The sequence below is a fragment of the Triturus cristatus genome, chromosome 4_1 (genome assembly GCF_964204655.1).
Source record: "Triturus cristatus chromosome 4_1, aTriCri1.1, whole genome shotgun sequence".
NCBI lineage: Eukaryota > Metazoa > Chordata > Amphibia > Caudata > Salamandridae > Triturus > Triturus cristatus.
This window is the reverse complement of record NC_140585.1, coordinates 1,158,855,869-1,158,872,252: the sequence shown is the minus strand read 5'-3', so window position 1 is coordinate 1,158,872,252 and position 16,384 is coordinate 1,158,855,869. Positions and strand designations below refer to the sequence as shown.

Genomic DNA, 16,384 nt, shown 5'->3' with positions numbered 1-16,384 from the left:
CGTGCAACATACAAACAGCACCATCCAACTGCTTCATCAGCTAGGCTTCACGGTGAACTACCAAAAGTCCCACCTCATACCATCTCACACAAAGCAATATCTCGGGGCCACCATAGACACCTCAAAAGGTATTGCCTATCCAAACTCAGCCAGAATCACAAGCATTCTAGCCTTACGCAAAATATTCCTTCCTCAACACTCTCTACCAGCAAGAGTGTTTATGAAGCTCATAGGGATGATGGCGTCTTGCATCTTCATAGTGCCCCATGCAAGACTCCACATGCGTCCACTTCAGGAGTGCCTAGCACAACAGTGGAACCAGGCCCAGGGTCAGCTGACGGATCTGGTGTTGGTGGACGGCCGCACACATCACTCTCTGCAGTGGTGGAACACCACAAACCTTTCCAAGGGACGGCCGTTCCTGGACCCGGTTCCCCAAGTGACTCTAACAGCGGACGCATCGCTCTCCGGCTGGGGAGCGCACCTCTTACACCTCACAATGCAAGGTCTATGGACGCCACAGCAAAAAACGCTCCACATCAACCATCTGGAGCTTTTGGCGATCTTTCTAGCCCTAAAATCTTTCCAAAAGCAGATTTTAGGCAAAGCAGTCCTCATTCGCACAGACAACATGACTGCGATGTATTATATACAGAAACAGGGGGGGACACACTCTCCCCAGCTCTCCCGCTTAGCCCAGAGCATATGGAGATGGGCAATTCCCCAAAACATTTTTCTCCTGGCACAACATGTTCCAGGCGTACAAAACACCATAGCAGATCTGCTCAGCAGACAGACTCAACAACTACACGAATGGGAACTGCATCCACAAGTTCTTCACCCATTCTTCCGACAGTGGGGGCATCCTCAAATAGACCTCTTCGCCACCCACGAAAACAAAAAATGCCCAAGCTTCGCCGCCAGATACCCACACCCATTGTCCAAGGGCAATGCGATATGGATGAACTGGTCAGGCAGATTTGCATACGCCTTTCCACCTCTCCCACTAATTCCATTAGTGGTCAGGAAACTACAACAGCACTCCCTCACACTCATTCTGGTAGCTCCGACGTGGGCCAGACAGCCGTGGTACACCACGCTACTACAACTATCAGTGGTACCACATCAAAAACTGCACCTTTCCCCATGCCTCCTAACCCAGAACCATGGAGAAATCAGGCACCCGGACCCAGCTCAGCTCAACCTGGCGATCTGGCTCCTGAAATCTTAGAATTCGGGTACCTTAACCTTCCCCCTGATTGCATGAACATCATCATGGAAGCCAGACGTCCTACCACTAGAGCATGCTATGCCGCAAAGTGGAAAAGATTTGTAATGTACTGCCGTAACAATACAATCAACCCTCTAGATGCATCCATACAACACATCATATGCTATCTGCTCCATCTTCACAGGTGTAACCTGGCGTATTCATCCATACGCCTACACCTAGCAGCGATCGCTGCCTATCTACAAAACAGACAGCATTTGTCACTCTTCAGAGTGCCCGCTATTAAAGCCTTCATGGAAGGCCTCAAACGAGTAATTCCTCCCAGGGCACCACCCTCCCCTGTATGGAATCTAAATTTGGTCCTTACACGACTAATGGGTCCGCCCTTCGAACCAATGCACAAATGTGAGCTACAATTTCTCACCTGGAAAACAGCTTTCCTTGTAGCTATCACTTCCCTTACAAGGGTTGGTGAAATACAAGCGTTCACCATACAGGAACCTTACATACAAATGCATCACAGCAAGGTCATACTTCGAACTAATCCGAAGTTCCTGCCCAAAGTCATTACCCCCTTCCACCTCAATCAATCAGTGGAATTACCTGTCTTCTTTTCGCAACCCCAATCTGTTGCGGAAAGGGCCTTACACACACTAGATGTGAAAAGAGCGTTGCTATATTACATACAAAGAACGCAACCCTTCAGGAAGACCAAACAGTTGTTCGTCTCCTTTTCTCCACCACATAAAGGCAACCCCATCTCAAAATCAGGGATAGCTAGGTGGATTGTAAAATGCATACAAATTTGCTATCAGAAGGCAAAGAGAACATTATCTGTTCCCCCTAAAGCCCACTCTACAAGAAAGTTAGGGGCTTCTATGGCTTTTCTAGGGAATATACCCTTAGATGACATATGCAAGGCAGCCACATGGTCTACACCGCACACATTCACAAAACACTACTGTGTAGATGTGCATTCCCAGCAGCAAGCTAGGGTGGGCCAGGCTGTACTAAAAACACTCTTTCAAACAGCTGCAACGGATACCGGTGGTCGCCGCTAAGGTTGGGTACTGCTATATAATCTATGCTAAGTGTACAATCTGCAGCTCATATGCCTCGAACGGAATATGCTACTTACCAGTATGCATCTGTTCTTGGCATGTAGAGCTGCAGAGTTGTACACGCCCACCCGCCTCCCCGGCTACCTGTATCCGTTCCAGTCCATCTTATTTAGATACAACACACATGGGTTTCTCACTGTTATTACTACGCTCCATCATTTCCCTGTTGGCGAAAAACAATCTGAGGATGGAGCCGAAGCCCATGCGCAGTACGGACCGAAGGAGGAGTCACCAAACTCGTGACTTCCAAAGACGGTCCAAGAAGAAAAACAAACTGCAAACATCCGGGCCCAACACCAGATGGCGACCTATGCTAAGTGTACAATCTGCTAAGTGTACAACTCTGCAGCTCTACATGCCAAGAACAGATGCATACTGGTAAGTAGCATATTCCTTTCCTTATCCCTTTAAGTTTATACATGGCTATTTCAATATGGTAAATATACAGTAATTTACATTGCCATTGATGAAATGTTGGGGGTTCATTATCAATCCAGCGGGAGGTGATGCAGAACCGGAATACAGACATACAAATGAAAAGAAATGCTTCTTCAGCCCTAGATCTTGTCCCAGAGTGATCAGTTTGAATACCAAAAATTACCAATTCGGGCGATAATTTAACAGCAATACCTAAAGTATGATTAATAAAATATTCAATGTCAGTAATAAAATGAGAAAGTTTATGACATCTGAAAAACATATGCATAGAGTCCGCATCTTCCTCCGCGCAGCGATTACATCTTGAATCTCCCCCAGCCTTCCATTTTGCTATTTTGACAGGAGAATAATAAAGATCAAAAATAGCCATGAAGTGTTGACTTTGAAGGGATCCGTTGAAAAGTATTTTCATAGACATTTCAATTGACCTTCTCATATCAATGTTTAATAAATCTAACTTCCTTTGCCATCTGTTCTCAACTAAAGAAAGATCATCTTCAGATAAATCAATTGTCAATTGATAGACTGGGCCAGTTTTCCTTGTTTTCCTTAAGGCCTCCAATATCTTATTGGCGTTCATACAAGAATGCGTGAGAAGGCCTTAAGTGCCTCGAGACCTCATATAAGATATTCGCTGGCTTTGAATAGTTCTGTTTGGCTGGACATTTTCAGCTTCTTGTTTCCCACTTAATTCTTTTTCTTGACACTTCTGTGTGCTATCCTCATATCTTTGTTTGACCTCACTGCTCTTGTTTTTGTGCTCCCTTCCACTCGGCTACTCTTCACTCACTGTCTGATTTCTCTCTTCTCTTACATCCAAGACCTTTTCCCTTTCTCTGTCCTTGGGTTTCCTCACGTCTATGCTGCCTCTTCCACCGGCTTCTATTTCGAGTTGTCGTGAGCATCTTTTAATGGTGCATTGCTCACCCTGCTTGCTGTCACTCCGTACAGGCCCAAACTGTGAGATAAACAAGGACGACTGTGCCAGCAACCCCTGTGACTACGGAGTCTGTCGGGATGGCATCAACCGCTATGACTGTATCTGCAAGCCCGGATTCACAGGTGAGTTCTGCAGCTGTGGCATGGGCAGTTAGTTGCCTGTGTTGATTGATTCTCCCAGGAGGGGGGATGGAGGTAAAGGGGACAGATGGGGGTGGAGTCTAGGGGACTCTGCATTTTTGCAGTGGTTTTGGCTGCCAGTTCCTGCAGCAGGACGAGACTTTTCTGGCAGGCACTGTAGGGCAACTAGTGTTCTCAATTGCTACAAGAAAAGGGGCAGTGTATGCAGTCTGAAGGGCCTGGTACTGCAGGTTGCGCAAGGATTCCCGCCCTCTTACTTGTTGCAGGGGCCTCTGCTGCTTGTTGTTGTATTGAAGCCCCAGTCCTCCGGTGCTTGTGGTGGAGATGCATGAGCTGATGGCTGCTTCAGGGATAGCAGTGCATGATTTGCTGCAGGAGAGTGGCCTGGTCTGACTTTGGTTACTATGGGGAGAGGAGCATCTACAGCTCGATCATGAGCGGGGAAGGTGACCGAGGTGTGGTTTGTGCTGCTGCTGTGGTGTTTTCAGGGGGTTCTCTTCTGTCTGGTTGGGGCGGGGGCAGTATGTGCTGCTGGCCCTCAGAGATTAACCAGTGCATTGTACTCTCACATACAAGTTTGGTGGCTTTACTTCCACTGAAGGCATGCTGCCTGCTGTAGCCTGCATTACCATGAGCATCTGTTGTCATTCTGAAGCATGCATTGCTTTCTGTTCGTGGGCAGTAAACATCTGAAGTTACTCCTTCAGCGTACATTGGCGTGGCGCCTTATACCGTGTCAATTACTGCTTTTCCTCTGCGGCGCAATGGCTTGTCTTTGAGGACAGCTGATTACCTGCACTTTAGCAGTCCAGGGCGTTTAGGCAGCATTGAAGCTAGATGGGCGTCTCTTCAGCGCTACAATACCAGCTGGCCCGCGGCCTGTGGAACGCACCTGAAGAGCACGCCGCATGTCCTGTAACCTGTTGGCCTCTCTCCTCTGATCCAGGGCCCCTCTGCAATGTGGAGATCAACGAGTGCGCCTCAAACCCTTGCAAGAATGGGGGTACATGCGTGGACGGAGAGAACGGCTTCAGCTGCCTGTGCCCACAAGGCTTCCACGACCCCCACTGTTACTCGGAGGTGGATGAATGCAGCAGCAGTCCATGCGCCCACGGCACCTGCAAAGACGACATCAATGGGTAAGGGCCCTCCGCATGGGGGTTGAGCGGTAGAAGGACTGGGCAGATCCATTTCTAGGGAATCCTGGGCATTGCATTACAGTTTTGTGAGTACTCTCTTTCAAAGCTCATGTGTTGGAGCTTAATTGGTGCACGCCAGTGATTGGAGTCAGACACCTGTGACTGCGTTTCGGGCTGACCTGAGCAAGAGTATGCGCCAGGGAGTTGAGGGCGCGTGCTATGGCAAATTTTGTTGCCTTAGCTCATGATATGCTAACTATCATGTGATATACCTATACCGGTTTCTGTACGGCAGTAATGGAGGTGGCCCGTGATCTGCATTCTGAAAGATACTAGACTTTGTGTATGGCCCTCCAGAGTAGCGCCATCTTGTATAAAAGCTGTTTTAATGCTTTAATGATCATTTGATCCTATAAGCAAAGATGCCAGCCAAAAGAAATGTGGCCCCATTTCTTTTCCAAGATACGGCACCAACCTTCGTGTCCACCCTTTTGCTTGTTGGCCACTTCACCAGCTGCCCTCCCATTTTCCGCCCCTCACACTACCATGGCCTTTTGGGTTTATTTCACGGTCAACAGTCTCTAGCCTTTCGTGTACTGACGGACTAAAGCAGGCCAACATGCGCCTGTGCAGCTTACTGTGACTGAGTTTTTAAGCTGCTAGTAACCTCTGTGGGTGCTGATTTTGTTGTGTAGCCCATCTGGTTTGTAATTCACCATGTGCACTATTTTGCAGTATGTAATTTCTTCTAGATTCCATGCTTTGCACAATTCCTCCTACTTGTGTCATAGTTTTTGTCTCTCTGCGTAGCTTTAAAGTACTGTTCTATAAGTATTAATTGTTTGAGAAACTTTGCATTCTCATATTTTGGTTTTTACTCTGATGTCAAATTAGCGTTGTGTGTTCCTAGGACCTCCCTTTAAGCTGTTTTTTTTTCTTTTAATTTTTGGTGGACATATTGGGTTTAATTTACCATTAGTGGTCCACTCGTTCTTGTCCCTACTGCCAGAGTACTAATTACAGTAGGCCGACATGTGAGGCCCCTAAAGGTAAGCCTGTCTGCGCCCTTCCAAGCCTTGCTGCATCTTGAGGCCACAGTCACTGCTTCTATGGACCCCCCCCTCCCACCCCCCAGCACGTCCTATGTTTACATAGAAGTCTGCTTTAACTTACTTGTATCAGGTCTCGCTTGTTTGTTTACCCACAGACTAGCATCCTACTCGAACCATAACAAATGCTCTAAAAAATGAAAAAAACATTTCCCCTTGCCTCTTACTTTCAGTGCATAACCATGTCCATGTAAATACACCGGTTTTGGTCCCTGCACACACATGAACACATAAGAAAATACTCTTGGCCTCAAATAAAATTCATACTGTGTAATGTGAGATCCACAATGCCCTATCACCATCAGATTTCAGACCTCTCATCAACCCAGGCAGACATATTTTCTATGACGCAACGATGGCTTTCAGAGCAGCGCAATCCCTTGTTGGACAAATTAGTACCTCTCACACGCTCTCATTTACAGAATTCCCACCCAACTCGCACAGAGGATAATCTCATTGCCCCAGTGTCTCTAACACTTTCAGTCGCGGTGAGTCTGTCTGCTGGCGCCCATTCGACTTTTCTGTTAAATTCCATGTCCCTTACCTTCCAGATAGAGTCCAGTTCATACTGGCAGAAGATGCAAGGCTTGCCCCCTTGAATGAGTGCCTTCTGAGATTGCCTGGACTTCTAGTGCCTGATATAGAAAGCTGCCCAGCCCTGATTCTGAGGCCATATTGAATTGTTTTATTGAATGCTGAATAAATACCCTGGATAATAATATTCCTAGGGTAACCTCTACGTTCAGAGGCTGTATCGGATGTAATTGCTGCTTTACTGCAGAGCTAAGTAAGTTAAGTCCTCTTATGCCAGCTGGTATGCAAGTGGTGACAGTCATACGATCCTGTATTAGAAATTTAGCTTAAAAATTTAGCTTAAAAACCTCATTTGGAAAGATCTCGTATCATTCACTCCGCTAAACTTTGATCGGATCTTTCTATGCTAATGTGAGGCAAAATTGTAAAAATATGGGTAGAGATGGCACCCATACCCATTTCAAAGCCTGTACCTGTGCAGCTAGATAATATCCCCACCCCTCCTGCTTCCTTTTAATCAATTTAATTTAGTAACAGCAGCCTCTTTTATTATTTTTCTTTTTTTTTTTTTTATGTATGAATAAATTCCATGCTTCCTTCGGGATCTCTAGAAGATCCCAGACCTGCTACATGTATGGAAACTCATGTTTGCCACACATTATATATTTTCTACTATCTTTAATTTACACTTCAAACGGGCCTAGTGACAATTCTGTGGAAAACCGCAGTAGTTAAACCCATTAAAAAAAATCTTTTTCAGACCCCTTTGATCTGTGCAAATTTAGACTCATTTCCTTGAACCAGTTTCTGAGCAAAATTCCCAAAATATTTTTTTTAATAAGATTCATGAGTTTGGAGAAGCTTACAGCTTGCTGGACCACATTCAGAAACTCTGACCTTATTGTTAGGTCTGTACTTGACGATCTCTGCAGAATACCCAATGACTGTGCTATTGGGCCGGGATCCTTCTCGATCTGCCTGCGACCTTCATCCCCATCGACCAGCACATTTTAATTTTCTAGACTAATAGATGCAAGTATCTAGGATGCTGTTCATAAATGGCTCATCATCCCTATGTGCTCTACCTCCATTTCGCTCTGGTCCTAAAATGTTGATTCAAGGTGTCCTCAAGGGCTACTTCTTCTCGCCCCTCCTGTTTAACATCTATATGCTTCCCTTGGCTTTATTACGTCATCAGGAAGGAGCCAGGATCAGTCTGCGTCATCCTCATCAATTGGTGCGTGGCTAATAAAAACATAATCCTTCTAAGGCCCAACTTTTGCTTACCACCTCTGATATCCTGTCCACTAAATCCTTGGGTGACCCAATATTGTGGTCCCCCGCCCCTCCCCTGCTATTCCATTCGCATTCTGCGCATTTTTTATTGATTCAGATTTCTCTCTTGAGACTCGGATACTAAAGGTGACATGTTTCTGGCAACTTAAAATGATACAGTTAATTCTGCATTTCTTAGACCTCTCTACAGCAAGGCGATCTGTCTTGCTACTCCCCGTTCTTTGCTAGATCAGCTTCAACTTGTCTAAAATGCAGCGGCGAGGCAGGTTGCTAACAACTCAAATGCGCACACTTCAAGTGTTAAAAAAGCTTCACTGGATACCAGTGAAAAGCCGAGTGAAGGCACTCTATAAAGTTACTATAACACTCCGTTCACACCTCCCACCTGTGCTCCTACCTCCATCTAGCAGCCGGTCTCCCACACTTCCTGAGCTCTACCTCTCCAGCCAGGATTTGCAGCCTGCCAGGAATCTACCTCTCAAACCGTGGCAACCTGGCACCCTCCTGAGACTGGTCGCCAACATTGTGTGCCCTTCATCTATGGACCATCTCACGATCCGCTATGCCAAGCAAGTTACCCACCACTTCTGAAGCAGCCTTTCCAGCATGGCATCTGCTTTTCATTATTCTTGTGATGGAGAAGGAAACCCAGGGTGTCTGCCTCATCCCTTAACCTGGGGAATACACATTCTGAGGGTGGTGAGACATGTGGCTCGAGGTGCTCCTGCCCCCATGGTGTTGTCTGACCTGCTGTAGTATGTGGAGGGCGGTGTGGAAAGAGCCATTCACTGATGTTGCTTTGCTTTTTTCACAGGTATAAATGCGAGTGTGAGCCAGGCTGGGCGGGGACCAACTGTGACCTCAACAAGAACGAGTGTGATTCCAACCCGTGCCAGAACGGAGGCACCTGCACGGACTACGTGAACGGCTATCGATGCAAGTGCAAGGAGGGCTTCCAAGGTGTGTAAACCCACTCTTCATCCGAGCTTCTCGCCTTCTGTGTATCTGACTTCCCTGGCTGCGGACTGGCTGGGATCACCGGCTGGTGCTAGCTTTAGTATTTGCTGTCACCACTGCTTAGGGGGCAAGGGCTCTGCAGGACCAGACGCTTCTCCCCGCTTACTACACTGTCTGTATTTGTGTCAGTAAAACAGAGGCTGACCACAAGCCGTATTTTCTTATACAACACTTATGGGTCTTGTCGACTATCTTAAAATGAGTACTCGGGGGAGCCAGTGCAGTGATCCAAGATGTGTGCTATTGTGTTCCTTGCCATCGTTGGCTGACGAGCATGCTTGGTCTGGACGTTATTGAGGAAGGCAGATTAAAGTCTCTAAAATAGGGTAGCCAGATTTTGAAGAGCAAAAACCAGGACGTTTTATAAAAAGACGTAGGACTACAATTGTGCTTCAGTCGAAGGATGCACAATGACTTAATTGCCAGTGGTCACCGACATAGAAAACACAGACTAAGAGGCACTGAGGGTAAGGTAATTAATTGCAAATTCTAAACGCAGTAAGATCTGTGTTAATTAAATTGCTTTCTAATGAGAGCTTCACACTAATCTTTGTTGAACAGATGTTGTAATCTATGCTCTAGCTGCATCCAGTGTTTACTGCCAAAGCTATCTTGTACAATGTAAAAGTGCAATCATAGGCAGTGTAGGGTCCAGTGCTCACTTCTGTATTCTGTGAAGTTCAAGGTTTACTTCAGGCATAGTGTGGACTGGCTTGTCTCCTCAGTGGCTGCGGTGAGTGTTGTAAAGGTATTCTTGTTGTATTGTAGATAGCACTTCCCCTTGTTACTCAGGATGTCTAACTTGCTTCTTATGCGGTGAGCAATAGAGTCAATGTGGTTGAATTGCACGTAAATTTGGCACACAGTTATGCCCAATCAGTCACGGAGCTACAACAACTTTCAGTAAATCCCAACCATAAGTCGTACAGACACTAGGACTAGGCTGGTAAATGGGCTGTCCTGTGAGTTTCCCCATTCTTGAAGTTGAGCCATCTTGCCTTCAGGAGGAGCAGTGTTGCATAACTGTTATGGTTTGTAGCGAGTGAATGCTTTGCTACGAGTCCTAGGAGTTAGCAGCTGCTGTATTCGCGAAGATGACTGCTAAACTGGGAAGGCAACCTATTGTTTGAGTTTCTTTAGAATTTGGGTAAAGAGAAAGTAGAGGGCTAAACATCCCTAATATTCTACAAATTGTTTTGGGCTGTTCTATCACATGCTTCTTGTCACAGTGATTCATCACACTTTGGTGTTTAAGCATCTCTTCAGAATGCCCCGTGGTGCATTTATCATACCCCCGTATTGCAGCTTGGACAGTGCATCACAAGTGTTTCTTTATCCCACAGGTACCTATTGTCAAACCAACGTAAACGACTGTGCATCCAGCCCGTGCCTTAACCGTGGGACCTGCGTGGATGGGATTGCAAGCTACAGCTGTCTCTGTGACCTTCCCTATACAGGTATGTCCTGGCAACTGCCTTCAGTGAGTGCTGTGGAAGCCATGGGCTGGGATGAGCCTAAATCAATCACATGAAGAACTGCGCATTGTAAAACAGCGCTGCTTCTAAAGTCAGCATTTCTATTTCATAACACATTGATTGCTGCCTTCAGGGCAGGGCCCGAAGTCCACACCACGGTGGCTTGAAAACCATACTACACCAGGTGTGACTATTATCTACCAGTGGAGATGATGGTGTAATAATACTAAGCTTGGGTGTGAAATTTCACTCTGCTCGTGGAGTTGGCAGAGTTCTTTTCTCACTCACCACCGTTGAGTTGGCGAGCAAGGAAAATCTTAATCCAGACCACCTCCCAGCAAGATTTCTCAATGTGGGCAGTTGTGGATGGTCGCTACCTCTCATGCTCAGAAACTTTCCGTCCGCGGTGAGGAAGCTGCCGCTAGAGTATAACATCTACTCGAGTGGCAGAAAGAAGCAGCGCCCTCTTGGACTGCACGTGGTGCTGTTTGCGCTGATTTTACAGTGCGGTACAAACACCAGACACTAAAAATCAGCACAAATGGTGCGATCTAATGCAGTCCACCGCTTGTGGAACTCCACACATTGTGTGCGGCACTCTGCCCTGGTCTAAATAATACACAATATACAGTGTGTAAAGAAAACTCCGAGTTAGCACTTCTTGGAACTCATTACGCGTCCCTCATTATTTGGTTCAGAGATACCAGGAAGCTGAAAACGAATAGTTTCTTACCTGTCGGTGTAGTTTTGCAGCTTGAAGATCTTTCTGGATTCACTATGCTGTGCATTATTCCGCGATCTTGTGGTTGGGTCCGGATTCGTAGTCTTTTCTTTGTTTTTTTTTGGGTTTTTTTCGTAGCCCAGGTGGGCGTCGACGTCCACCATTTGGTGCACCTCCCGTGACGTCGTCGTGCTTCCTGCGGAAGTCCCAACTTTGGGGCGCCATCTTCGGGTTCTTTTTTCCTTTCCTTTTTTTTTTTTTTTTTTTTAACCCTAGGCGATTGATTAATCCTTCTTGTCCCTTTATCTGTATGTTTTCATTTCTTTGATCTTTTCCATTTTACCCCCTCTTCCTCCAGCCTCATCTTCCTGGCGGAGGTGGGTGGGTTCGCTAGTGAATCCAGAAAGATCTTCAAGCTGCAAAACTACACCGACAGGTAAGAAACTATTCGTTTTGCAGCGTGAATCTTTCTGGATTCACTATGCTGTGCATAGACTTTGTAGCGGTTTTCCTAATTCTGTGGCGGCTGGGTGGTAGATGAGCGTTGGTCGTTGAAAATGTGCTGAAGCACCTTCTGTCCAACCTGTGCTTCCTTGTTCATCTGAATGTCCACGCAGTAGTGTTTCGTGAACGTGTGCACAGATGCCCAAGTTGCCGCGAGGCATATGTCCTGGATGGGCGTGTTCGCCAGGAAGGCCACGGTGGCTCCTTTCTTCCTTGTGGAGTGAGCCTGCGGCCCCTCCGCTAGCTCCTGTCCAGCCTGTTTGTGGCAGAATTGAATAGTGAGGGCAATCCACCTTGCGATGGTGCCCTTAGTCACTGGCCTACCCATGAAGCTAGTAGCAAAGGACACAAACAGCTGTTTCGACTTCCTGAGTTCCTTGGTTCTCTCAATGTAGTGCATCACCGCTCTTCTGGCATCGAGGGTGTGCAGTGCCCTTTCTGCGTTTGTAGTCGGGTTTTGGAAGAAACTTGGTATCTGGATACTCTGATTTATGTGGAACGCCGACACTACCTTGGGCATGAAGTGTGGGTCCGTTCTCAGGACTATTCTATCCTTGTGAATCTGAATGTAGGGTTCCTGCAGCGTTAGTGCTTGAAGCTCGCTCACCCTGCGTAGTGAGGTTATGGCCACCAGAAAGGCCGTTTTCATAGTCAACATCTGCAGTGTGGCCTTGTGAATGGGTTCAAACGGTGCCTTCATGAGCTCCGTCAGGACCACATTCAGATTCCATGCCGGCGGCGGCAACCTTTTCGGGGGGGCCATCCTTTTGGCTCCTTCCATGAATCTCCTCACCACCTGCGAGCTGAAGAAACTTCCACCTTTTTCACCTCTGGTGTAGGCCACGATGGCCGCTAGGTGTACCCTTAGTGAGCTCGAGCAGAGGTTACTCTTTAGAAGGTGTGTGAGGTACCTCAGTACTGTTGAGTCTCTTGTCATTCTGTTTTGCAGGCCCTTTTTCCGGCACCACACAGTGAACCTCTTCCATTTTGCGCTGTAGCATTTTCGTGTTGTAGGTTTCCTCGCCTCCCGTAGCACTCGCATCGTGCTCGGCGGCAATCTTAGGTGTGCGAACTCTAGGTCTTCAGGAGCCATGCCGCCAGGTTGAGGGTCTCTGGCTCTGGGTGCAGGACCTCTCCGTTTTGCATTGAGAGCAGGTCCTTCCTCCTCTCGAACCTGTATGGGTCGCCTTGTGCCATTTCTTGAATTTGTGAGAACCATGTCTGCCTCGCCCACTGCGGAGCCACCAGGATCAGAGTCATGTTGCTGGTTCTGCACTTGTCGAGCACTCTGTGCAACAGGGGTATCGGTGGAAAGGCGTAGGCAAATGTCCTCGACCAGCTTATCCATAGGGCATTTCCCTTGGATTGCTGATCTGGTTGCCTGGACGCGAAGCTTTGGCATTTTGCATTGTGGCGTGTTGCAAATAGGTCTATTGTGGGAGTCCCCCCATCTCCGGAAGAGTTTCTCCGTTTCCTGGCCATTGAGCTCCCACTCGTGTGATGCTGAGGTCTGCCTGCTTAGCCAGTCTGCCTCCACATTGTCCTTCCCCGGTAGGTGAATTGCCAGTAGATCTATCCTGAGAGGTATGGCCCATCTCCAAATCTCCTGAGCTAGGGATGAGAGTGGGAACGACTGTGTCCCCCCTTGTTTGTTGATGTAGAACATCGCCGTGGTGTTGTCTGTTTGGACCAACACCCTCTTGTTGAACAGGTGTCTCTGGAATGCCTTCAGGGCTAGCAGGATTGTTTTCAACTCGAGGTAGTTGATATGGCGGACCGCATCTGCTGGGGCCCATAGACCCCTCACTCTGAGGTTGTCCATGTGCGCTCCCCATCCCTTCTGCGATGCGTCCGTGGTAATGGTCACTGTTGGGATTGGTGGTGTCAGGCTTCTCCCTGTTGTTATGTTGTCTCTGTTCCACCAAGTTATCTCCTCCTGCACTGCGTGCGTAACAACCACTAGATCCTCCCAACTTCCGTTTGCTTGTGACCATTGCTGTTGTAGCCATTCCTGGAATGGTCTCATGTGCAGGCGTACATTCGGCACCAGCTGGATACAGGACGCCATCATCCCCATCATCTTGCTCACAGCCCTCACTGTCAGAGCTCGCCCCTTCTGGTAGAGCTTCGCCTCCTTCAGTAGAGCCTCTGTCCTCCTGTCGCTGGGCACTACTGTACTGTTGCGGGAGTTGATCTTTGCCCCCAGGAAAATCTTCACCTGCTCCGGTTCCATCGATGATTTTCCCCAGTGGATCGAGAATCCCAGATTCGTGAGGGTGTCTGTTGCGCGTTTTGCGTGCCTCTCGCACTTTTCGCGTGAGTTTGCCTTGACCAGCCAGTCGTCCAAGTAGGGGTAGACATGTATTCCCTGCCTTCGTAGGTGCGCCGCTACCGCCGACAGGCATTTTGTAAAGACCCTTGGTGCTGATTTTAATCCGAAGGCCAGGGTCGTGAACTGGTAGTGTTCCTGTTCGATGTTGAATCTTAGAAGGCCCTTGTGCCTTCTGTTTATTGGGATGTGAAGGTAGGCATCCTTGAGGTCCACGGTGACCATGAAGTCCCCTTCTCTTATCTGTGGCAGAACCTCCTGCAGTGAAGTCATTTTGAACCTTTGCGTTCTGATGAACTTGTTTAGGTAACGGAGGTCTAGTATGGGTCTGAGGTCTCCGTCTACCTTCGGAACCACGAAGTAGTTTGAGTAGACCCCTTTGTTGCGTTCTCTGAACGGCACTGTCTCTATGGCTCCCTTTTGCAGGAGTTTCCGCGTTTCTTCTCTGAGTATTGCCAGTTCTTGGGCCGATCTCAGTCTTCCCTTTGGTTTCCTGTTTGGAGGTCTTTTCTCCAAATCTACGCAGTATCCGTACTGCACAATGTTCCGTATCCACTTGTCTGTGGTTATACGCCGCCACTCCTGAAGGTAGAACCTCAGTCTTCCGCCTACTGGTGTCGTATGCTCGTAGGCTCTTGAATCTTCTCTTCCCCCTGATGACACTTTTTTGCGCCTCACCCTTGGGGTCCTGACGAGGGTAGGCGTCCTCTTGCGTGCTGAGTCACTTCGTCGAGGGCTGTTCGCCCCCTCTCCTCCTTTGGCCACGTCCGTTCCCTCTCCCGCGAAAGGACTGGCCCCAAGGTTGATATTGCCAGTTTTGCTTCTGCTGACCTTGTCCGTGACCTTCACCCTGCTGACTTTGTTGGAATGCCTGGTGCGACGTCCCCTGCTGGCTTCCTCCCCTACCGTAGGGTCTCCTCGAGGGATTTCCTCGCCTCATTCCCCTCAGCTGTAGGGCCCCCATGGACCTCGCCGTCTCGTTTTCTTTTTTCAGCTGGGTGAGCTTGTCGTCCACTGTTGCTCCGAACAGTGTCTCTCCGTTGAAGGGGGTGCCAAGGATGTTGTTCTGCACTTCCGGTTTAAATCCCGAGATTCTTAGCCATGCATGCCTCCTCTCTGTGACCCCTATGGCCATGAGTCTTGCTGAAGTCTCTGCCCCATCCAACGCCGTCTTTATACAGGAGTTGGCGATGTTCTTGCCTTCGTCTATCAGGTGAGAGGCTCTCTGGCGGTATTCTTCGGGGAGGTGCTTTACTAGCTCCCCCATCTCATCCCAGTGCTGGTATTGGTGTCTATTGAGGAGTGCATTTGAATTCGCCATGCGCCAGTGCATTGCGGCGTTCCTCTCGACCTTTCTTCCTGTGAGGTCAATCCTCCTGCTCTCCTTATCCGGAGGTGGGCCCGAAGTTGCTGGTACGTTGGCCCTTCTCCTGGCCGTGGAGGCTATGATGGAGTCCGCGGTCACGCTACCCTTGATGTAAGGGGGGTCCAGGGAGGAGTGCTTATATTTCTTCTCTGTCCTGGGCGTGATCGACCGGCAGGTCGCAGGTTCCTTGAAGGCTTCTCTCCCCTGATTCATCACGCTTTGTAGCATGGGGAGGAACTGGCTCCTTGTCTGGATGGGGAGCAGTGTCTCGACGAGAAAATCGGCTTTCGGTTTCTCCTCGTCGAGTTTGACGCCGAAGGCCATTGCTGCGCTCCTGACCACCATATTGTAGACCCCGATGTAGTCGGGTGGCGAAGGCCTCGAAGGGTACGTGTCCACGGGCTCCTCCGGGTTTTCGGTGTCGAGATCGTGCCATTCGACGTCGTTGCTGGTAGATGCCGCCGATTCGTAGAACGACCGTTGGTCTTCTTCCTCGGCTTCTCCCTCATAATAGGGCTCTTCTTCCTCTTCGAGATCCCTTGTCAGCCCTTCGGCGTCGAACTCGTCTTCGACCTCACAGACGTCCGCCGATGAAACCGTTGGAATCTTGAATTCCTTCATCCTGGCGTCGAACTCCTTCTTCCTTTGAAGGATGTTCTCCATTTCGGCCTCGAGCCGCCTCTTCTTTTTCTCCATCTCGGAGATGCTTTCGGCGTCGACCGCGGGTCTTTTCGATGAAACTTGCGTCGACGTCGAACGTTCTTTCTGCGTCGATCGGCCCGTTTCATGGGATGCTTTCGACGACCCTTGCCTTTCGGCGTCTTTCGGCACTAGGGAGTCCTTTTCTAAGGATCCGCTCGGCCTCTTGTCCGTGGTTCCCCCTTTGGACGTCGAAGTTTTCGGCGCCGGGGCTCCCTTCGTGGACTTTGACTCAGTTTTTCTCGAGTCACCCTCGTGTTGTCGAGGTGCTTTCTGTTTTGCGCTCGACGATTCTCTTACCTCGTCTTCTTTTTTCTTGTCGGTC

The 16,384-nt window shown here is 48.5% G+C and overlaps 1 protein-coding gene across 1 annotated transcript in view; it reads left to right on the top strand.

Annotated features, from left to right (window-relative positions):
• LOC146856248 (uncharacterized) overlaps window positions 1–16,384 on the top strand; it is a 209,381-nt gene that overhangs the window by 144,242 nt on the left and 48,755 nt on the right. The window contains exons 12-15 of the mRNA XM_085654317.1: window positions 3,742–3,852; window positions 4,817–5,009; window positions 8,763–8,908; window positions 10,309–10,422. Coding sequence (XP_085510443.1) covers window positions 3,742–3,852; window positions 4,817–5,009; window positions 8,763–8,908; window positions 10,309–10,422 — 564 coding nt within the window. The remainder of the gene's footprint in view (window positions 1–3,741; window positions 3,853–4,816; window positions 5,010–8,762; window positions 8,909–10,308; window positions 10,423–16,384) is intronic.